Source organism: Scardinius erythrophthalmus (assembly GCF_964197995.2).
Source record: "Scardinius erythrophthalmus genome assembly, chromosome: 19".
Lineage (NCBI taxonomy): Eukaryota > Metazoa > Chordata > Actinopteri > Cypriniformes > Leuciscidae > Scardinius > Scardinius erythrophthalmus.
This window is the reverse complement of record NC_138239.1, coordinates 14954427-14979599: the sequence shown is the minus strand read 5'-3', so window position 1 is coordinate 14979599 and position 25173 is coordinate 14954427. Positions and strand designations below refer to the sequence as shown.

At 39.5% G+C, this 25173-nt stretch overlaps 1 protein-coding gene across 1 annotated transcript in view; it reads left to right on the top strand.

The window, feature by feature from the left end:
* Positions 1-25173, top strand: part of pacrg (PARK2 co-regulated) — a gene marked incomplete at its 5' end in the record, with an annotated part of 113271 nt that overhangs the window by 22374 nt on the left and 65724 nt on the right. Inside the window, one exon of the mRNA XM_081348084.1 lies at positions 5023-5157. Within this exon, the coding sequence (XP_081204210.1) occupies positions 5023-5157 (135 nt within the window). The remainder of the gene's footprint in view (positions 1-5022; positions 5158-25173) is intronic.

The following is a 25173-nucleotide window of genomic DNA, read 5'->3' as shown; positions in this document are numbered from 1 at the left end:
CTTGTGTATGCTTATAGACAATATTGTGGTGTCTGTCAAGCTTGAAAGCAGTGGGATGTTGTCTGGAAGTGTTTGTCAGTCAAAAGACATACTATCTTGTCATCTTTGCTGAAGATGACTAATGTTATGAGCTTATTGTGATTATGAATGCAGCTGTAGCTTGATAATCTCATGGTGTTAAGAACATTTTCTTCCAAAGGAACTAGAAGCATATCCGGAATCATGAACCATTACAAAGTAGTCTACAGATGCTGGCAGCATAGCATGGGTCTCAAAGTCTGCCTCTTGACAGCATATAATGCAGCAACAATCTGAACAGCTGCTAACCAAGAGTCAAAATCTCAGCTTTCACACATCTGGATGGATACACACTCTTAAATGTGTCCAGATGCCTTTGTAGATTGCAGAGAGTGTGCTGATGGAACATGTCCGATGTTCATGGCCATGGGTGTTATTCTTTGGAGTGCTGTTAAATTGGTTTGCACAGGGCTGAATAGATGCAGGCTGATTACTGGTCATGGCAGTAAATGCAAAGCCTGGCAAGACTGATCAATGTGCTTGACTCATTGAGCTGGCTCAGCAAAAATCAGCACTGGTGACCAGATGCATACGTGTGTGATGCAAAAAGCTACAAGACGTTCTTTATCCACATACCAGCACTGCTTTTAGAGTGTGAAACACTACAGTATGTCCTCTAATTCATTTACCTCTGGCTTCTCAGACAAGGCTTAAAGGGATAGGCTAGTTCACCCAAAAAAAGAATATTAGCCCATGATTTACTCACCCTCAAGTCATACTAGGTGTATGACATTCTTCTTTCAGACGAATACAATCGGAGTTATATTAAAAAATGTCCTGGCTCTTCTAAGCTCTATAATGGCAGTGATCCATCGAGTCAATCAAAGTGCATCCATCCATGATAAAAGTGCTCCACACGGCTCTGGGGGGTTAATAAAGGCCTTCTGAAGTGAAGTGATGTGTCCATGTAAGAAAAATATTCATATTTAAAACTTTATGGAGTGTGGAGCACTGTTATCATGGATGGATGCATTTTGATCAGCCGATCACTGCCATTATAAAGCTTGGAAGAGCCAGGACATTTTTTAATATAACTCCGATTGTATTTGTCTGAAAGAAGAATGTCATATACACTTAGGATGACTTTAGGGTGAGTAAATCGTGGGCTAATTTTCATTTGTGAACTATCCCTTTAAGCATTAAAGCATAGTCCCAGACTTAAAATATGTCAATGCCATTGTTTTGTCTCAAGTTAGTACGTTTTTTTTTTCTTTTTTTTCTCTAAGGCACGTTTATAAACGCTGCTTAAATTTCCTAATTGAACTAAGGCCTAATCCTGGCTTAATCTAATCCCTGTCTGTGAAAGGCTAGAATATTATAAAATATATAAATTATCAGATAATAGATAAATATTGCGCAATTTTTACTCCCTGATTTGAAATGTCTGGGGCAATATTATCACTTCACATTTTTGCCTTGAACACTTGCAAGTTTCTCATGCTGGTGGTAAGTGTATGGACAGAAAATACTCTCTCTGATACAAATTGGAATGACAGACAGATTTTTAAAATGCAAATTTGACCTCTTTTCCAACAGCACATTGCTCATCCAGGTTTAGATTCAAACTATTAAACAATAAAAAAACAACATCATTCTCAGCAAACTTTTGTGCCGTAACTGAGTGAATGTGATGCTTATAGGATTATAAGGTTATGGAAGAGAGTTTTACTGGGAAAGCTGAAAAATGCAGATGAGGGTTGTCAAAGGAGGATTTTTTTTTATTTTTTTTATTTTACTCTGACTCGGCTTTGTTGTATTTGTGTTTTTGTAGAGCTGTGGAAATGTTTGTGATCTTTATGCACTTTAGGATCAGGCTGAAAGCTGGTTGCCTTCTTGAACCGTTTTGAAGTCCAAATGCATTTATTTAGGTTTTGTGCTACAGTCTAAAGAAAATCAGCATTAAGTAACCATTTTCAACCTTTTAACTCTTGACTCTTTTTCATAATTGAAATCATGATGTTTGTTTCATCTCTTGTTGTCTTTTGTTCTCCGCAGCGAGCGTTGGCGTTATTACCTGCATGTTGTCATTTTTCCTCAGAATCAGGAGTGACTCAGTTGAGCTCTGTCTCCTCACAGAAGCAACACACTGACTAGAATGCAGCAGGCTACCAGCAGGGAGGAATGTTAAATCAAGCTCTAAACACGACTTTAGGCTCCAGTTCCCCTGATGGCAAAGAATTCCATTTCTCTTATTTGCATATTTCGTATTCTACCCAGAGAAGGAAATCTCAAATGTCAGATTTTGCTTACACAAACTTGATAATAGATGGGCTAAAAGTGATTAACAAATTGCTGTATTAATTGCAACAAACAACAAATGTAAATGTATTAGATTTTTATATACCTAGGCTATTCAAAAGTTTGGGGTGGGTATGAGAAGTCTCTTAAGCTCACCTTGACTGCATTTATTTGATAAAAAACAGTAATAACAATTAGGCCTATATTGTGTAATATTAATACAATGTAAAATGTAATTAATTCCTCAAAGTTGTATTTCTAGCATCATGCACCAGTCTTTAGTGTCACATGCTCCTTCAGGAATCATTCTAATATGCTGATTTGGTGCTCAAGGACAAGTTCTTATCATTATCAATATTGAAAACAGTTGTGCTGCTTAATATTTTTGTGGAAAACGTGATACATTTTTTTTAAGGATTCTTTGATAAATAGAAAGTTCAAATGAACTGCACTTATTTGAAATCAAAATCTTTTGTAACGTTATAGGCCTAAATGTCTTTACTATCACTTTTAATCAATTTAGCACGTCATTGCTGAATAAAAGTATTTTTAAAAAATCATACTGACCCCAAACTTTTGAATGGTTGTGTATGTTTAGCATGTCACAGAAGAAAGTCGAAAGCAGACGTCCTATCCGAACAAACCATTGATATTTCAGAGTTTTATCACCATCACAGAAGGCTGTTATACTCATTTAAAATCTCACACTTGCAGTGTAAACGTTATATAATATCTGTCTGTCTTGTATAAATTGGATCATTATTTAGGAAAGTTGTAAAATAAGATTAAATCCTCTTTGGTTTTATGGACATTAACACCATATCAAACAGCTGACACTAATATTTCCCCATTTGCTTCTATAATGAATTGCAGTACTCATTCCAGATTAGACATACAAGTTTGGTGCTGCGTGACTTTTCTGGGGACCTTCCGTTTAGATTGTGTGTGTGTGTATGACTGCATGTGTATTAGTGGGTGGACCGGTGAGTATGTGTGTGAAGTGTGGAGGTGAATGCTCCATGAATAAAGGGAGGTAATTTAGTTGCCTGCAGCAGTTGTGTGCAGTCTGACCTTATCAGAGCAGCCTCTGTTTTTTCTGCTAAACCTGGTGAGTCACCAGCCACACACACACACACACACACACACACACACACACACACACACACGTTATAAGAAATTGAATGATATTGTCAGGGGAATGTGTCCTATGAGAGAAGGAGGCGAGAGACAGCAGTGGAAATGTTAATGCGGGTTTCACCTGCCCAAGCGGAGAGCTGCAGCCGCTCACCAAGCATCCATCAGATGCTCTCAGAAGCAGTTTAGGAGCCCAGAGAGAGCTAGAGAGATGTGGCCTCAGCTTGGGCAGGTGATTGATCACCTTCGTGGAATTACACCTTCTCCAATGCGACGTCAGCCCGAGGATTAATGAGCTGCTCTCTCTCTCCCTGAGGTAGAGCGGTTTTCAGTGATTGAAACACAGCTTTCATAGAAAGAGATGGCTGAGGACTCACAACTCACTTCCCAGATGAGAGTGTGTGTGTGTGTGTTCTCAGGTCAACGGCAGATAGAATGGACTGTGCTGTCATCATCTTCCTTTACTTACAGGAAGTGCTCACTTGACCCTGTGTGGTGAACATTTACTTCCTGCCTGGTCATCACAGGCTGAATGCCATCTGTTAAAATTCTGCTGCCATCTAAATAAATTATTTCACAATAATTACAAAGAAACGGCAAGTACCACATTAAATTAAAAGTGAAATTTTGAAGTAGAAGGAAAAGTATTTTCTTGTAAAACGTACTCCAATAATCGTTGTTAGCCTATATTTACAACTTTCAAAAGTTGTGAGCTGTGCTTCATATATATCTAGAGTCTACACTATTGACAATTGACATTTTTTGCTTGTGAAAGTTTTTGCTTGACAAAATTTCCTTAAATGATTTGTTCACGAACTGGACTTCAAGTTCAACTCACTGATTCAATGAGCTCAACCAGCTAATGGTTAAATAGCTGGCATTTGTAATTCATGTTTACAGCAAGAATAGGCTATATCAATCACAAATTCAGGATATATTTCATTCAGACAGCTCGATTCCATCATGCAAAAGTTTGTTTGTGGCCACAGAGATATGCATGAATGTGCCAAAAGCATGATTCTCATATAAACACATTAGCATAGTTGCATTGTTAACCAAATGCTTTATACATTAATTTAAATTTGAACAGCCATTGCAATTAAGCAAAACAGCACCAGTGTGTGACTTGCTGCATGAATTTATTCAGATGAAGTCAGAGTTTAACGCCAAGGCCTGGAGCAAAGCCCCAGGCTGCCACATTCTCACTGCAGGGGCCTTCATGAGTTCAACTGTTTTCCTGAATAAACATCTCTTATTTCATTTTCTTTAGCTTGTCACATACTCAGTATCCCATATGTTGTGGTGAATGCATCAGTTTATTTATGCTGCTAATACATACTTTGTGTGATCTGGTAGATTGTATTTTATGAGGCAGACATTGTGAATAATTTATGGTTTGTTGTGTGTCGCTATAAAACAGATAAATGCTTCTTCCAACATCAGAAAGAAAGCAGATTTACATTGGGATGAAAGAGGATCAAACACATTTCATTTTCTGTGATGGTTTTAGGACTGCCATTCCCTCTGATGACACAGTATCTGACAGGCTTTCTCTCTCTGTGTGTTCTATAGGTGGTGGGCCCTCCGGCGGCAGGGGCTTTCAGAGAGAGGCCAGCTAAACCCACGGCCTTCCGTAAGTTCTACGAGCGTGGAGACTTTCCCGTCGCCCTGGAACATGATTCTAAAGGCAACCGCATTGCATGGAAGGTAGATAAAACATGACTTGTGCTTCTGTTGTCTTTCTAGTATGTATCTCTATTCAGATGTTCAGAGTCAGACACACCTTCTTAAATTCACATGCACATTAAACAACCTGTAGCTGATTTCTTCTTTTAGATGCCACTTTCTTGAATGATTCAATTACATTTGACTTGAATATCACTTTTCTCAATACATATTGTACTAAAGCAACAAACTGTCAAATATGACTAGTGCTCTTTTTACTACATGAACTGAATTTGCCTTGACTAATTTACCTTAAGACACAGTCATGAGAGGATCCTCTATATGAGAACATTGCATCATAATAAATAATTGTGCTGCTTTGCCCTTGATTTTGTAGAAGTAAAATATGAATAAGCAGTTTTGTGAAAATATAATGACAATGAAAAATTTATTTCTTTTCAATAATTCAATTAGTAATTCATAATTGTATTATTATGATTTTGTTTTCAAGTCATAACACTTTATGTATGAATTGCAGTTTTATGCACTGCTGACTATGCCCTATGCAGATAATTCAGTGAGATTCGACTGTGTTGCTGCTATGTCCTGAAATCACATATGTCTGAAGCTGAAATACAGTGCATTCTTTCCTCTGTCAACTTCTGAACTGGAGTCATTTCACAATCACGCACTTATGTATGCAAGCAAGCGCTTCTGTTTCTCCCCTCACTGTACTGTAAAGTTTTCTCAACGGTGAATGACACATGATGTAGGCCTAGTCCACAAACGTTGTCTCTGGTCGTCTCACTTCTGGTCTGTGGGATCATGTTTTCAATGCTAGCAGGCTAAAGTTAGCATTTCCCAGATCACCTATCGCACCTTTAATATACACTTAGGTCTAGGGTCAGTACGATTTTTAAAAAATCATTCATTCAGCAAGGATGCATTAAATTGATCAAAAGTGATAGTAAATGCATTGTAATTTTTCAAAAGATCGCTGTTTCAAATAAATGCTGTACTTTTGAACTTTCTATTATTCAAAGAATCCTGAAAAAAAAATGATCATGTTTTCCATAAAAATGGTAAGCATCACAACTATTTATTATAATATTTATAATTATAAGAAATGTTATTTGAGCACTAATCAGCATAATTAGAATGATTTCTGAAGGATCAAGTGTCACTGAAGACTGGATTAATGATGCTGGAAATACAGCTTTGTCATCACAGGAAGAAATTACATTTTAAAATATGCCAAAATAGAAAATTTTGAATTGTAATAATTAGTGCTGTCAAATCGAGTAATCACGATTAATAACCTAAATGTATTTGTTTACATAATATATGTGTGTGTATATATATTATTATACTTAAATGTATATTACTTGTCTGTGTGTGTGTGCATAGCTGTGTATATATACTGTAGATTTACACATACCCACACAAAACAAAAACTTTTATGTTAGATGTGATTAATCAATTGTACAGCACTAGTAATAATATTTCACAGTTTTATTTTTTACTTTTTTTCAACCATTAAAGGAACACTCCACCATTTTTTGAAATAGGGCTTATTCACCGTCTTTCCTACATTTAGATAGGTGGGCAAACGCATTTTTGACTCAGTGCATGCATTGTTTTAGTTTGGCAGCGCCGCCACTAGCTTAGCTTAGCATAATGAATGGAATCTTTTGTTGCCAGCTAGCATGTTGTGAGTAAAAGTGATTAAAAAAAAAACGATTTAGGCTACTTCTTGTGGCCTGCGTATTCACAACGAGTACAAATAGAAATGCAGATTAAGACTAGGCGATTTCCTAGGCAGATATTAACATGGGACTATATTGGGGTGAAGCACAGCGAAGCACTGCTAGAGATATCACGCAACATCAACATACTGGCGTGAATAGTAGCTAGCTGGCTATTTTTCCTACAGTAGACATAGTGAATGGCGATGAACATGGCGGATTTTGTGAGAGACGAAGAGGGTGACTTCTCAGACAGTCAAGATCCAGAACCATACCTCTATGAACCAGAGTTTCAGAAGAGGAGCTGCGTCCTTTGGAAATAGAACGACAGGAGAAGGAGGTTGCGATTGCTCAACAGCCTGAGGACGTGAGGATGAGAGCCAATAAGAACTGGTGGTGTGAGTGTGGGGGAATATGCCGACCTATGCCATCTGAAATAGAGTGTCTGTGCTGTGGCGAGTGGGACAAGGTACTGCCATCGATGACCAGGCTCAACGTGGGGGGATTTCAGGTGTTGCGTGATATCTCTGCGCCCAAGTAGCAGTGCTTCGCCTGTGCTTCACCCCAATATAGTACCAAGTCAATATCTGCCTAGGAAATCGCCTAGTCTTAATCTGCATTGCTATTTGTACTCGTTGTGAGTACGCAGACAACAAGAAGTAATTTGTTTTTTTGTTGTTGTTGTTTTTTGGATCACTTTTACTCACGACATGCTAGCTGGCAACAAAGGATTTCATTCATTATGCTAAGCTAAGCTAGCGGAGGCGCTACCAGACTAAGACAATGCATGCACTGAGACAAAAATGTGTTTGCCCACCTATCTAAATGTAGGAAAGACAGTGAATAAGCCCTATTTCAAAAAACGGTGGAGTGTTCCTTTAAATGCATGGCAAGCATTAGAGCATTCAAAAGCATAAAAAAATCAAACTGACCCCAAACTTTTGAACGATCCCCATCTTCATAGGAAAACAAACGTGAAAGAGCTCTGATCAATCAGAGGGATGTTCATTGTCCCCACTGTACTGCAGTCTTACAGCTTGTGGCTGGTTGACCTAATAGTGGACTGTTACTAGTCTGTGTGTGCCTGCAGGTTAGACATTGTGTTTATTTCATGAAGGCCGGCAGTAGTGTTATCACTGTTAACCTGCTGTGTTCGCTCTAATTCAGAGGGATCAGAACAGCCCCTTACAAGCACAACTTACAAAAAACAGACATTCACCTCTCTCTCCTTCATGAGTATTTCTCTTTTTCCAGGTTGCAAAACTCAAAGCCTCGGCATGAATTATTAAAAGCAAGTTTCAAAGTGAATTTTGCTACGTTTTGAAAAAATAATGTCTCTTTTTCTTTGTGTTGTTATGAAATTGCTGGGAGCCGACAGGAAGTGGTGTATGAAATTGTAGCTGTCACATCTAATGCATCTGTAATGCTTATTGATTTTCCTTCTCATGCTGCCGTTGATTTGATTCTGCTTTTCACACGCAGTATTTACACGCCTTCGCTCCATAAATATAAAACACGTATCCATGAGTAAAATCATGCCCCCATCGACCCCTGTGAAATAAGGGGTAACAGGTCACCTAGAGGTCATGCTGAGGCTGAGAGCATTCGTAAGTGTTTCATTAGGTTTAGGTTAGTGTAAGTGGTATCAGCACATGTGCGTATGAAAGGCTGGTTTATTACGTGAAGTGTTAGCACAGAGGAACCCTTGGGGCAATAGTTCAAGATGAGGTGACCAGATCAATCTGTCTAAAATAGAGGTAGAGAAAGCAATAATAGAGTCTTGTTTTCGTCTAGCTGGTTTAATCATGTGATGTCAGACCAACATGCTGCAGATCTGTCATTGGGTCAATGATACGACACTCCGGATCTATTCATTTATTAAAAAAATACACAAAAAAATGCAATTATTCGTCTTGAATACACCTGATTCTATATGAGCATGTGTTTAATTTCTGAATTAAAATTCAGTTTGATATTTTCATACATGTCAGGATTATACAGTTCTCTTAATATCATAGTTAAGAAAAAAAGCATAAAAAACCAACATGCAAATACATTTAAAATTAATGAATTAATGATAGCCTACATGGGAGTGTCAGACCCTCATGACAGTGTGTCATAGTCAAAAAATGTCTTAAAGTATCAGATAATTGGACTTTTGACAAAGCAAGGTATGTTTAAGATGTAATATGTCATGTGGTGTGACTTAAATATATATATATATATTTAAATAGAAGGAAGTAGAGGGATGTATATATATATATATATATATATATATATATATATATATATATAAAAGTTAAGATATGTGCTCTCAAATGTTTTCAGAGTTTGAAATTGTTACATTTCTTTATGGTTACACCAAATGACATTTAGAGTTATTAACTTTAAACTTTTCTTTAAAATTAAATAAAAGTTTTTCAAAACCAACAAGTGAAAAAGAGTGAATGAATTTGTAAGAATTGACCTTTGTGATTGCCAAAGATGATGTATGCCTTTTAACATCTGTATCTGTATCTCATGTCACCTCATCTCGTCTCATGTCCTCTGTTGAGTGTGTATCCCCCTCTCTGTGCAGCAGGGAGCAGCAGTGCATTCCTGCAGGCGTTTTAAAGTGTTTCCCCTTCTACTCTCCTATGTACCTCCCTGTCTTTATGCTTCATGGTAAACATGGTCCTTTAGAAGGCCCCTTCGAGTTGGTTATTACTGTGTGCGTTTGCATCTTTAAACATTGAGTTTGAAACTTTTGCTCATGTGTGAGCCTTCAGATGTGTGTATTCAGACAGGAGATGTATGTGTGTGTGTTGATGTATGAGGACAGACGCTGCTGTTTAAATGTCAAGGGCAGCGTTTAAATGCACAGGGATGTGAAGTAGAGAACTGATATTTTTAGAGTCCTCACAATTCTCTCGTGCTGTCTCCGCAGTTAAAGCTTTGACATGTGGTGTGTTAAGAACATGTGCGGTAGACTGATAACAGTAAGCAGGAGGTCTCTCTCTTTCTCTCTCTCTCTCACTCTTTTTCTCTCTCTGTGTGTTTGTGCATCTCTCGCATTTGGCCCTGTTGCTATCAGAACAGTCCATCAATTTTATGGTGCTCCAAAGTGTTTTTTTTAGGGATCTCCATTGAGAGAGAGAGAGAGAGAGAGAGAGAGAGAGAGAGAGAGAGAGAGAGAGAGAGAGAAGGAGGATGAGAGAAAGATCTGATGACCTGGTCACTGATAGGGATGATAATCTGGCCAGTCCTCCCCCAAAAAAGTGTTTCTATATGCTGTTCGCATCTAAATGCCAACTGCAAAGAAGAGATTATAGATTGAGTGCTTTAGTGATCAAATTAATATGTTTAAAGGTCCCGTTCTTCGTGATCCCATGTTTCAAACTTTAGTTAGTGTGTAATGTTGTTGTTAGAGTATAAATAATATCTGTAAAATTATAAAGCTCAAAGTTCAATGCCAAGCGAGATATTTTATTTAACAGAAGTCGCCTACATCGAACGGCCCGTTTGGACTACATCCCTCTACTTCCTTCTTTAATGATGTCAGTAGAACAGTTTTTTTGAATAACCTCCGCCCACGGGAATGCTCCCTCAACTCTACTACCGAAATTCGTTTATGTACTTGCGCACTTCTTATAACTTACTGTGTTTACTCAGCTCTTACGGTGATTTTCTGAAGTAAAACTGACGCTTCATCTTTTGTGTGATGTACAATAAAATTTATTAAACTCATCAGTATATGTTTGATCATCATTCGGACCTGGTCCGAAACAGCAGACTTGTAGGCTGTTAATAAATAATGGATACATACAAGCAGATAACAAATACGTTATAATAACCGTAATTAAACTACTAAACTATACCTGTTCCATCTCTATACAGCACTCTGACTCTGTAGGCATTATTGTCCGACTCGAAATGAACACCGTTACTAAAGAGTTTCTGATATTATCATCATTCCGTGAGATGAAATTGTCCTGAGAGACTGAGCGCGAGCTCATGAAGCTCCGCCCCCTGTGTCGTCCAGCAGCAGCTTATTTGCATTTAAAGGGCACACACTAAAAGAGCGCGTTTTTCTGAGCCCTCAAAAATGACAATTTAAACATGCTGTAAAAAATGATCTGTTGGGTATTTTGAGCTGAAACTTCACAGACACACTCTGGGGACATCAGAGACTTATTTTACATCTTGTGAAAAGGGGCATAATACGGGACCTTTAATGCTAAATACATGCTAAATACAATACAAATACAATGTCATATTTTGTTTTCTGTACTTAAAAAAAATAAATGCTTGAATCCATTCACTACAAAAACATTCACAAAAAAAAAAAAAAATAGCGGAGTATGAACTTCTATTCATTTGTTTCTATGGAGTCAATGACGCTTACCTCATTGCCATGGCAATGATTAGCAATGAAGTGAGATTACCTTTTGGGAATTTTTGGAAAATTACACCAGACTTCTCAAACTTCCCAAAACTTATCAAACAACAATTGAACATGTTATACCAGACTGCAATAAAAGGCAAGACAATTAACATACTGATTTAAAAACAGCTAGCAATCACTGGATTTAGGTGTTGGTTGGGGAATTGTTTCACACTAAGACGAATATTCAGTGTTAAAATTCGGTGCAATACATTTTAATTTGAATGAATGTTAATGCTGTTAATGCATCTGTTCAGACCGACATGAAATTTTACAAAGAGGTGTTCTAATCTCTGTGCCATTGAACTTGTGATAGATACTGGCCAACCAATAGGATTTGTGACTGAATTGACAGATTTTTTTGTGCCAAACGTGTGTTCTTCTAAACAGGCTTTTAAGGAATTTAATGATTCTGTTTCTGTTTCCACTTAACAAGTCTGGTTCCCTATGGTTTGTTTTTTGAATGACTTGTGGCTCAGTGTGTACAAGTCAAGAACTGATCTAGCCAGTGATTGAGTCATTATACCAACGCATTCTCATCCTTGAGCGTCATATACTGACGCTTTTGACATTTTGTTGACATCGAACGCACATGGCACCCTTTAGCGTCAATATGAGACGCACAGAGCTTTGTTCGGTTATGGGTAGGTTTAGGTCTGGTGTAGGGTTAGGGTTAGACCGCTAGGAGGCGCCTTCTGGCCCATTTCTATCTGCGTCTCATATTGACGCTAAAGGGTGCCATGTGCGTTCGATGTCGACGAAATGTCAAAAGCGTCAATATATGACGCCCTAGGATGAGAACGGGCTGATTATACTGATGCAGATCCTTAAATCATACATTTGAGTATTTGAGCCTTTGTAAGAGGTTCATTCAAATAAACTAGCTCAGAAGAATCTTTTGATTCATGATTCAAACCACAGACTCTTCTGACTAAGAACAGGTTCCCCATCCATCCATCCATCCATCTCTGTGTTCTATTCTATCATAGAAGCATTTCATTGCAAACATCAATATAAACTTGCTATCATGCTACTGGGGGAGTGGAGTGGAGTGGAGTGAGTGGCGGGGGGGGGCCGGGGACTGGGAATCAATTAATCTGATCAAGTGCTTTAGGAAATGGAGAGGGTTAGCGATCTCATCCATTCAATCCCCTGATTGAATTATGCCATGAGGAGGGGGAGGAGAAGAACTGTATGCGTAAGTGTATTAGTGTGTGTAACACTGCAGACACATCGCTGAGGTGGGTTTTTTTTATTCCCCTTCTATTTTATCTCCATCTGCACATTAGCATTTTAATGGGCGGTACCTTATGTGAGCACAGACCCTCTCCTGACAGCTATATGACCCGTCCAAGGAGAAGCATTACTCTCAGGAGTTAATCCCACGGTCCACTTTGGAATCCGAGAGCAGCCTCATTATAGACCTGGCAGGGTGTACACCTGTTTAAATACAGAGAGAAGAGAAGACCTGCTCCTTCCGGATGCCTTCAATCATTTTGCAAAAACACCCTGTCACTAGTAGTTGCCCGCATAGATTTTTGTACAGATCAGGCAGTCCAATAACAACCTCTTGCCCTTCAAAGGGAGATATTGAGTTGATATGGAAAAAGGTGAAAGCATATTTCCAGTGTCGTTTTCAAATGCTAATGCTATCTTTGGCATGGGCACTAAGTTTTGGATACTGTTTTGAGTCAATCAACTGAGCCATACATGCCATGCCATTAATCACTCTGCATGAAAATGACATAGTTGATGGCAGCACTATGACTGTCATGGGCTGTGACGTCAAAGGAAGCATGAAAGGGAATATAGTCCTCATTTACTCACCTTTATGTTATTCCAAACCTGTAAGACTTTCTTTCTTCTGCAGAATACAAAAGAAGATTTGTTTCAATGGTTTATGTTGGTGCTGTATATTTTTATAATTAATATTATAATATTTTAACTAGTTTTGAATGGCCGTCAGAGGAGAAAGATGCCTTTTGCCCACATAATGATGTAGTTACGGCATCTGCCTGCAGGGGCTAACTACCCATGCTAACCAGCCAAACCTTGACCCCCCCTTGCTTAAGACCGTAGCCTGTAACTAATCACATAACCCAACTGCAATCAGCAGAGAGGGAAAAAAATAAAAAGAGAGGAATGAAAATGAAAGACCACTCTCTTGAGAATGGAGAGTAAGTGCTTAATTAATTTTACTTATGGGCTGCTACTAGAAATGTGTTTTATCGATCAACTACTGTACATTTGCTTGTAGCCCTACCTAATGTAATGGCCTGGAATAACTCCAGAAAGGCATTGTGGCAATTTATAGAAGGACATTTGAAGATTTGGATGTCAGAAACTTCAAACTGATACAATGTTTGTATGGCAACAGTGTCCAGATCTACTGGGGTTTAAAGCAAAGGCAAAAGAATGTGAAATGCTGGGAAGTTTAAAATTGGATTTTCTAAATCACTAATGATGCTCTTTCCAGCACTCTCGTGTTTTCCAGCCCTGAATAAAGAGAGTCTGTCCATGCCATTCACTATAAGGAGAAATTTAGAAGTTGCAGTGAGCTGCAGTCTTTGATGTATCTGAACTTAAATATGGGTGCCTTTGAGAGCCCAGACTTTGGCCGAAGGAGCGAGACACACCGGGGATGGGTGGATGTCGGATCAGTCGTTCTGCCCCACATTGAGCCACAGAGCTGCAATTGATTGACATGCTCATAGCCAGCAGGCTGCAGATCTAAATGGAGCTTTTAATTAACTAAATGGAGCCAAAGCAGCTGGATGCCAAACACTCCTCAGCATAGAGAATGAGCAGGGCACACACTAATGTCAAATACTAATGCTAGCAGCACACCGGGGCTGGCTGAGGGGAAACGGACTGGGGGGAGTTAGACATTTGATGTTCTACCTCCGTCTGCCTCACTCCGCAGTCTAACTGTCACTGTCATGCTGGTCTCGTCACTATCTTAGACCCCTGTCACTCACTCCGTCCCCTTGCGCAGAGCTTTTCCCCTTTTTCTTCTTTTTTTTCTTTTCTAAAAGATATCAGCCTCTTTCTCCACCACACTCTCTCTCCCCACTTGCTCTCATTCCTGTCCACTCATCCGTTCTGTCAGAGGTTAATTGGTTTGGAAATGATTCTATTCATTCTGGACCGTAATGCTGTTATCCTGAGAAAGAAGAAATACGCCACACACGCACTTAAGCCTAATTTAAAAGAAAGGATGGGTGGGGGGTGGAGGAGAGAAAGAAATCCAATTTAATCTATTTTTTTTTTAAATATATTTTAGCCCTGGCCTGTGCTCACAAGTGTTTTATTTAACTTATGGCAGAATTTCATTACCTTGAAAGCTTTCCCCCCCCTCTTTTGAGAGGATAGACGGTCCTAATGTCTTTCTTGTAACCTCAAGGTCGGCGTGTTTGGATTGGCGTCCCTGTGATTAATGCACTGTAGGGTGCGCAGGCACATACCGGTATGCGCTTGCCGCAGATGAAAGTGCCCCTGTCACTGCCCTTGTTGTGAATCAAGAAAGACATTCATATTCAAATTCAGACACCCACAGGGCTGTTCATGTCTCCCAGGTGTAGCGACACCTCTTCCCTGGGCGCAACTCTATCTGGCTTCTTTCCCTGTCTGTCTCCCAAATGGCTGCTCTGTAACTTTCTGCGACTGATCTGACCTTCTCTCTCCCTGCAGCTGCTCAGATGATGACTGCCTGTCTCACTGACTGCCTCTCCGGCGGTTCCTGTCTTCCTACTGCTCTGCAGTCACCTTACAGCTGTTTTCTCTGTCTACAGTCTCTCTGATTGTCTTTTTCTCTCTGTAACTGCCTTGGCGGTCTCTGTCCTCACATGCACCCTCTACTCGCTGTTCCATCTCAAACTGAACTAAAAATACTGTACTGTTGGTCTGCCAGTCTGACAGTTTCTATCTTTTTTCCATCCATCCATCCGTCCGTCGATCCGCCTGTTTGTTTGTCGGCCTATCTACCTGCCGGTCTGCGTTCATTCAGCCATCCATTTCCTCTCTGTCTGCATCATCCATCTGTCTATCTGCCTGCCTGTATATCTGTACCTGCATGTCTCCATCTATCCATCCATTCATCCATTCAACTGCCTGCCTGTCTCTATTCCCCCATCTGTTGTTCTGTCCATCCATCCATCCGTCCGTCCGTCCATCCATCCATCCATCCATCCATCCATCCATCCATCCATCCATCCATCCATCCATCCATCCATCCATCCATCCATCTGCCTGTCTATCTGCTGAAGTATCCACCCATCCATCCAGTGTAAACCCTTATGGACTATATTGGATGCTACTGTATGTACCACATCATTTTGTGATTATAGATAAATTTTTGTTTTGTTTTTGTTCTGTGAATTTATTTATGAAGATAACTAAAGCTACGGTAACACCACATGCTGAATGAAAAAGTGAAATATCATTTTATCTCTCCAGGCTTAGTAGGTCCCTCTCCCGCATGACATTAATTTCTGATGGCAGTGTGAGGAGGTAGGTTGTAGCCTCACCACTATCTCTTTCTTTCTTTCTTTCTTTCTTTCTTTCTTTCTTTCTTTCTTTCTTTCTTTCTTTCTTTCTTTCTTTCTTTCTTTCTTTCTTTCTTTCTTTCTTTCTTTCTTTCTTTCTTTCTTTCTTTCTTTCTTTCTTTCTTTCTTTCTGTGACTCAAATGACATTTTAAGGTACATGAGATTAGGCACAGTCACCTATTTCTGGTGCTCTGGGGTGTTCTGAGAACCCCCAGATATTCGCAGAACAGTGACTGATCTTCAGTCAGTTTAGCTATTGTTTGTGTGATGTGATTGTATGGTTGGTTCAGACTGAGAAACCTGAAAAATGCTGAAACCTGAAAAATGGCATACGGAATACACAGAGGTGGAAGGCGTTGAGGCATGCCCGATTCTGATGTTTTGACAAGATGCCTTTATTGTGTGTGTTGAAACATTCTTCAAAATATCTTCTTTTGTGTTTTGCAGAAGACCGCAGGTGTGGCTAAGTAAATGATGACAGAATTGTAATTTTTGGGTTAACAATCCTTTTAAATAACAATTGTGAGTGTGTGTGACTTGTAACCTACAGTATTTAAAATTAGAAATAAGCATTGTAGTCCATTACTATGTGCTTGATCATGATTACAGCTCATTTGAATTTGTTCTAGATGATTAGAAGCACAGGGATCAACATGAACCTTCAACCTTTTGCTTTCCAGCTCAGATCTGTCCACTGCACCACCCTACCCATGATTACCTACATTAGCAGCTGTATAGATCTGTCTCATCCTGAGTGGATGCCACTGAATTTGTGTCTAGGTCACATTGTAAAGCTCATTAGCGAATTTGTCACACTTTCCTCCATTATGGGGTCTGACTGCCTTTGTGTCCTGATGGATGTGGCTTTGAGTCACTACATCAGAACTGATGATCCTGCCCCTGAGTCCTTATCTCCCCACCTAACACACACAAAGATGCAGGATAGAGGAGAAATAGAGATGAATATAGAGAGGGGATGGAGGAGAGAGAGGGGAGGAGTTGCTGACTGCGTTCGTCTTTCTTTTCCTTTCTTTTCTGATAATGCGAGAGTGATGGAGGAGACAGCGAGCTATGTTGTCAAAGTGTCACCTTGCTTTGTTCTCGCCGTGCATAAAAGGCAGAACGACTGGGTAGGCCAGAGAATGACGTGACATCCTGCCGGCTATATCAAACACCTCCTTTCACACCAACTGCTCTCAACAAACGGACAGCTACTGTCAGTCTGTGTCACAGAAAAAAAGGGCAAAACAAAAGGAAAGCAAGGTTGAGGGAAAAACAGAGGGAGAGACGCGAATGGTGGTTTGTAAGCCCGCAAGAGTGGGGCAGAGGAGGTAGTGCTTTATTAAAACGCTGAATTATTTATGAGGGGCCAAGGTGACAACCACATCTCTGACCCCAATATGGCTGAGAACTGACCCAGCACTGTGACTAAATCTTATTACAGCCCCAGAGCACCTCTGACTACGGCCAGCGTATGTGAGTTTGTATTGCGATGTGTGGCTGTACAGTAAGTGTTTGTTTTGTGTCTCATAATGTAGGGGTGTGTGTGTTTTGTTGTCACTAGCATGAGGCAGAGAAGTAGCCAGGTTCCTAAAAGTGCTGAGCTGTTGTATTTGTCTCCTCCCTTAAATTCCACATATCAGCATATTTTTCTCTTTGTCACAGAGGTCCTCTGAGACACAGACCCCCCCCCCCCACACACACACACACACTGTTTACTTTTGCGTGTGTGTGTAAGACCCCCTTAAACTGGCATGTGTGAGAGATACAGACCCCCCACAGACCTGTTCACAGGAGGTTTGAACAGTCTCTGTGTGGGTTTCCATTATCTCTGCACCAAGTACCAAGCTCTGTTCCAAAGCCTAGTGAAATGCCTTGTTGGCTACCTACAGTAGGCAGCATCATAACTGATATGGAAACTCATTAGTGACTGATATGAAATCCTCTACATGGGCAGGAAATCAGAAAAAAATGACTCGCAGTTGATTTAATAGATTTTGCCGTTAACTAGCATGTTGCTTTTAAATTCATTAATTTTTCATTACATTGAAATTTTGTGTTGATGCTAGCATTTCTCTGTCTTGGATTTCTTTCACTAGCTATGCTTCCATCCAAAGTTGAGAATTTAACATTTGCGCAAAATTGGAAAATCGCATAAAACATAAAGCAGCGTTTCCATCCAATGTGTTCAAATTGGCTCAGAATATCTGTAATAAAAACGGAAGTCGCTGTAATCGGGGAAGAAACTGTGACTTTTTTCCCCTATATCATAAATGACTTGCATCTCAGAGCGCACAGGCAGAACACAATAAACGCTGTCATGTTATCTTGCGTTCGGATGCCTGGTGCCTGGTTAGGGAGTGCAATCATGCGAGACACTTCTGGGAGGTCATCATACCAAGTCATTCTGATGATAGACTTTGGCTCAGGCATTTCAGAATGACCAAAACAGCAGTTGAGATGTTGTGCAATGAAAAAGGTCTGCTGGTTAGTCCAGTTATCCAATCACAACCACTGTTGAGACAAAATCACACAAGTTCTTTTTTGTGCATCGAGGGATTTATTCAGTAAATGTGTTTCCATCGTAGTTTATGCGCATGTCTTCTTATCGGATAAAAAAATGTATCCACCTTAATTGAGTGCATTTTTAGAACTTATGCATGTCTTGGCGCTTCACAAAATGCGCATAAAAATAGGTGGATGAAAACACTGAGCATAAAACATAAATTGAATAAATGATAATAAATAAAAAATGTAAAAATATACATTTACTCTCATTTCCTGCAATGCTGCAGTGAACACCTGTACCTTCCGTTCATGTTGCTTGTTAGGCAAATTACTTATTTCAGATATCTGATGTCTCTCTGCAAAGACACCGGGCTTTAGATTGTTTTGTTGAAAAATCACTTTTTGTGATTTTGTGAACATACAGCTATTGTGAACCATCTGTGAAGCGAAATGCTAGATTGATCCTTAAGAAATGACCTTTTTTTGATGACTGCACATCCTTGATGCTTTTTCTGACGACTTCAATTCATCAGCACTACAAATGTTTTCCACCGGCTCGCTGTCACGGTCGCGTTCAAGGGGGCCTTGTGGTATCCGACAACCCGCAAGGCTTTACACGTACCGTAGTTAAGCTTCATTATTAACCATTCTGCACTCCACGTTTTCAACTATTTATTTGAATCTACAAGCTCTTGCTGTGAACTCTCAGCATTTTTTAGCCAGACTTTTTTAGTTCAGCATTTTTTAGTTCCGTGTATATATGTAAAATTGTGTCTCTTTGTGAAGCAAGCACTTTGATGTTGCATCCGAGACTTTGAAGTGCTCGAACACATCCGTTGGTCATCCTCGATTTCTTCATCTTTGATCAGGTCCTTTAGAGCAGGGGTGACTAGTTAAAGAGCAGTTACTTGATGTCACACCATGATTCGGTTTACTTTTCTGATGCGCAAGGGCTTCAGAGCCCAGACAAAATCATTTTTCACTCTCTCTGGTCTCTGATGGGATGACAGGAAACCCTGGAGCTCGAATTTGTTGGAGGAAAATTAGAAGCAAAGTATTCATTCAGTCCTCAGAGCCGGCCCGCCCTCTCCCCCGCTTGGAGAAATGGCCTCCATTTTCCACAGTCTTAATGACCTTTCATAATGGCTCTTTGTCAGGGCTTTTATTTATGACAAAATTCAATGCAATCTGTCAGTCTGGGAGGTGATGGCGTTTATAAGAAATGGGCACACTAAGGGAGACTCCATTATGAGAAACATTGTAGTATTGCTTTCCATCTCGAAATAATAACAATAAAAACAACCTATGAGTAAATTTGAGCTTTAATGAAATTAAGCTGGAGCCAAATGGTGCATTTTAGAGAGAATCAAAGTAGGATGGAATTGAGTAGGGCTGTATAAAGATGTTTATTGGAAGTGTTGGGCACTCAGAGCTGCATTTGATTGGTCGGTAGAGGATTGAGTGTGTTTACCATCTTATAGTCTACTCCTCTGTCTCAATGAACGTCAGTGCCATAGTCCAGCATCTCCTGTGCCACCTCTGAGTCACAAGCAGCCCCTTTCATCTTCCTGTCTGAGCACTTTAATAACCGTAATGGCTTTCACAATAAATGACCCTTGGCCCAGACAAGAGTACGCATTGCAGGGTTTGAGTCTCACGTGAGGACGCTTGTTGTTACCCATCCTCCCCCCAAAGGCTGGGGTCTGCGGCAGCTCCAGTGCTCAAGCAACGCTAAATCACTTCCTAAGTGGACAGAAATGTTCTGGTCCTGAGCCATGGTGGTTCCGCCATTCTGCTTAGCATCTTTTTCCCATTCCCTTCCCTGACAGTTAGAGGTGAGATGAAGTGCTGTATTATTTTGAGTCTAAATGAAGATAGGTTGACCCTTCTCACGCCTGACTCTGACAGCCTGTCCACCTGACGGTCATGTCTTTCGTCGCCTCCTCATGTTTCCATGCAGATGTGATTTTATTAAAGGCACTGGGGCTGAGGACGTGGCTCAGCTCATTTACCATCAGAGGGCATGACGAGGACAAATGCAAATTGAAGTAATAAAGAAAAGGTGGAAAGCGTCCCACAAATAGACTGAACATATCAGCTTCAGTCAAATCAATTACAGCTCCTAATAAATTTTGTACTGATTTCTGACGGTGTGCGCTGCTATACGTTGAGATGTTTTTATTTGTTGCTAGCAGTTAGGGCTTATGCACTTGAACACGAGGCTGTTTTTCTCAACAGAACCTTGAAATTATGAGAACAATTATGTTTGATTAATGTGAGAGCTGGCACATCCACATGAAATTCTGTCATTATTTACTCACCTTTGTGTGTAGTGTAATATTTATGTAGTATATTTTTATTTCAGCACCATATCAGTTATTGGCTGATTTTTCATATTTTTAGATGTTTTAATCTAAGAATTTTTTTTGTTGTTGTAGTATGGAAAAGAACTGCATAAATATTCTTCCTGTGTGTTCCATAAATATCTCCATATGTGTTTGGAACAACAACAGTTTAACATTTTGGATGAGCTATTCCTTAAAAAGTCAATAAAAAATCCATTCCTTAAATTCAAAATGATTTTGTGTTTTTCCTGTATTTAATCGTTGTAATGTGATAATATAAGTAATCTGATAAGATCAGTGATTTGTGATTTTTTTTTTTCCTTCTTTTTCTTCTTGATCGCAAGGACACATACACCCCGTGTCTTTGTGTGTGTGTGTGTGTGTGTGTGTGTGTGTGTGTGTGTGTGTGTGTGTGTGTGTGTGTGTGCATGCTCAATGATTGCTGTTTATTCTCCTAATACAAGAGAGGTTAAAATAAACTAAATGCTATGCTGGGTACTGCCAGATATGCTTGAGGTCAAATTTTCGAGCTTTGTAAATGAATTCCTGCATTAGTTCTATGATATTGCAGTTCTTTTATCAGAGGTGAGAGAGATGTTGAATGAGTGATCGAGAGATAGAGGAAAATAGCACAAGTGAGCTTTTTAGTCCATTCAGGGAGGAAAAGTGCTCCATTCACAGCATTTAATGTGCTCACATTCCTTTACACTTCCTCCACAATCCCTTTCTCCTCAAGAGCCGCGCAGGTGTCTGGAGCAGACACACACAGGAGCCTTTTCTTCCTCCTCCTCATTTATATTCTGATTAAGAGCAAAATGACACATCAGTGGAGTTTTTTTCTTCAGCGCATGGTTCCTCTTCACTGCATTGCCCCTCTAGTCCGGGTCTGGCTGTGTAAAGAGCTCAGCTGCAGTTAGATGCGGTCTAGAGGAAATGCATTTGTTCAATGATCTGAGCTTTGTGTGTGTTATTGCCCCTGAAATTGATTGATTCTGGCACATTTTTGTATATGCATACACATTAAATTAAAATATATAGTTCACTACTGTTCAAAAGATTTTGAATGTTTTTTAAAGAAGTCTCTTATGCTCACCGAGGCTGCATATATTTTATCTAAATGCATGAAGGGACCATTCTAGATACAGTACCTGTCAAAAGTTTGGAAACATTAAAATGTTTGAATGTTTTTGAAAGATGTGCTCACAAAGGCTGCAATCAAAACTACAGTTAAAACAGTAATATTATGAAATATTATTACAAATGAAAAGAAGTGTTTTCTTTTTTAATGTATTTTTAAAATGTAATTTCTTCCTGTGATGTCAAAGCTTTATTTTCAGCATAATTACTCCTGTCTTCAGTGTCACATGATCCTTCAGTAATCATTCTAATTTGCTGCTCAAGAAACATTAATTATTATTATTAGGAAAGGAAATGTGTGTGGAAACTTTGATGAATCGAAAGTCCAATGAACATAATTTATTTGCATTTATTAAATTTATTTATTACATTGATTAAAGCATTTATTAAATTGACATCTTTTTGTACCATTATAAATGTCTTGCTGTCACATTTGACGAATTGAATGCATCCTTGAAGAATAAAAGTATAAAATACTCTCTTTTTTTAATCTTTCCACAAATGTTTGAATGGTATCATTGTTTCCACAAAATGTTAAGCAGCAAAAACTGTTTTCAGCATTGATAATAATAATAATGATAAATGTTTCTTGAGAACCAAATCAGCATATTAGAATGATTTCTGAAGGATCATGTGACACTGAAGACTTGAGAAATGCTGGAAATTCAGCTTTGTCATCATAGGAATACATAGGAATTACATTTTTATATTTATTAAAATAGAAAACAATGATTTTAAATTGTAATAATATTTTACAATATTTCTGTTTTTACTGTATTTTTGATTAAATAATTGTAGCATGGTGAGCATAAGAGACTTCTTTCAAAAACATGAAAAACTTCAAAAAAATGTATAGGTACTGGATGGAGGATGTAATAGGTAACTAGATAAGCTATGACAGTGAATAAGAATCGAGAATGTTTTTCTGGACCTTTTAGAAACTTTGGATTTTATTTTTGTTTAAAAACATATAGCCTAAGACAGTCTGAATCCGCATCTACAGTACTGTCTGCTTTAAGGAAGTTTGTTTCTGTGATTTATCAGCTATGCTGGCAGAGATTTCAGCATCCAACATTCTGTCCAAAGGTGAGAGGTTTCTGCTGAGTTTGGTTTTCTCTTCTCTCTCACTCAGTCTCTTTACATTCTCGGCTTCTCTCTCTTGGCTGGAGAGCTCAGCCAGATCCTGCGTCCCGTGTAGGTGTGTGGGTGTTTGGTCTCCAGAGGGGCCTGACAGCATCCCTGCCTGCTGTGTTATAACCCCGCACTGAGGCCGACCCCCTGACGACATGGATCGATACAGCACAGCAATGAAGTGGCCCATCGATTAAGCCCATGACAGGGCATTTAAAGGTTTAATCTGGCTAACGAGGATAACCTTTCCCTCAGAGGCAGCAGCCTGCATGAGAGGAATGTACTTAAGGAAATCAGGAAGCCCAGAGCTGGATTAGATGACCTTTAGCGCTTTCAGACATACAGTATTTCTGGATGAATACATCCAAAAATTTACTTTTTGCAAAACCTTCCAATTTTGGACCCTGTATCCAGGTGGTTTATTAACCCTTGGAGCGAGTTCCCCTATATGCAGACTGTTACATTATTGGTGTCTTTATTGCTGTTCTTATTGATATTGTTGTCTGTCTGGATGCTTTGGACAGTTTAAAGGCACAATATGTACGATTTTTGGATTAAAATATCCAAAAACCACTAGAACAATGTCATATATTTTGTTTACTTGTGTACTTACATTATCTCAAATGTTTCTAAGAATGTTTAAATCCAGAGAAATAAGCAATTTTAACCAGGACACGGGCCGTGTCCATGCGTCATACCCGTGTTACCCTCGATTAACGGTTTTATTCTGTAGAAACCATGAAAACACCAAAGATGCTTTAATATATTATGTGTTTTATTAGACAGGTGCGCAACTGTTTGGATAACTTTATTGACAGAAAAATAATCATTGTTATATACACTCACCTAAAGGATTATTAGGAACACCTGTTCAATTTCTCATTAATGCAATTATCTAATCAACCAATCACATGGCAGTTGCTTCATTGCATTTAGGGGTGTGGTCCTGGTCAAGACAATCTCCTGAGCTCCAAACTAAATGTCAGAATGGGAAATAAAGGTGATTTAAGCAATTTTGAGTGAGGCATGGTTGTTGGTGCCAGACGGGCCGGTCTGAGTATTTCACAATCTGCTCAGTTACTGGGATTTTCACGCACAACCATTTCTAGGGTTTACAAAGAATGGTGTGAAAAGGGATTTTCCCTTTTCCCATTTTCCTGTGGGCGAAAATGCCTTGTTGATGCTAGAGGTCAGAGGAGAATGGGCCGACTGATTCAAGCTGATAGAAGAGCAACTTTGACTGAAATAACCACTCGTTACAACCGAGGTATGCAGCAAAGCATTTGTGAAGCCACAACACGCACAACCTTGAGGCGAATGGGCTACAACAGCAGAAGACCCCACCGGGTACCACTCATCTCCACTACAAATAGGAAAAAGAGGCTACAATTTGCACGAGCTCAACAAAATTGGACAGTTGAAGACTGGAAAAATGTTGCCTGGTCTGATGAGTCTCGATTTCTGTTGAGACATTCAGATGGTAGAGTCAGAATTTGGCGTAAACAGAATGAGAACATGGATCCATCATGCCTTGTTACCACTGTGTAGGCTGGTGGTGGTGGTGTAATGGTGTGGGGGATGTTTTCTTGGCACACTTTAGGCCCCTTACTGCCAACTGGGCATCGTTTAAATGCCACGGCCTACCTGAGCATTGTTTCTGACCATGTCCATCCCTTCATGACCACCATGTACCCATCCTCTGATGGCTACTTCCAGCAGGATAATGCACCATGTCACAAAGCTGGAATCATTTCAAATTGGTTTCTTGAACATGACAATGAGTTCACTGTACTAAAATGGCCCCCACAGTCACCAGATCTCAACCCAATAGAACATCTTTGGGATGTGGTGGAACGGGAGCTTCGTGCCCTGGATGTGCATCCCACAAATCTCCATCAACTGCAAGATGCTATCCTATCAATATGTGCCAACATTTCTAAAGAATGCTTTCAGCACCTTGTTGAATCAATGCCACGTAGAATTAAGGCAGTTCTGAAGGCGAAAGGGGGTCAAACACAGTATTAGTATGGTGTTCCTAATAATCCTTTAGGTGAGTGTAGCTAAACACAGTCTTATTGTTTAAATCTCGTTTTCTTGATTTACTGCGAGTACCATGTTTTACCATACCTAATATCAATCTAGCTCACTGCAGTGTGTAACAAGTGTCTAGTAGCCACATAGTGGTGAACGCACAGAGTAGCATTATAATATAACTTTCAACACA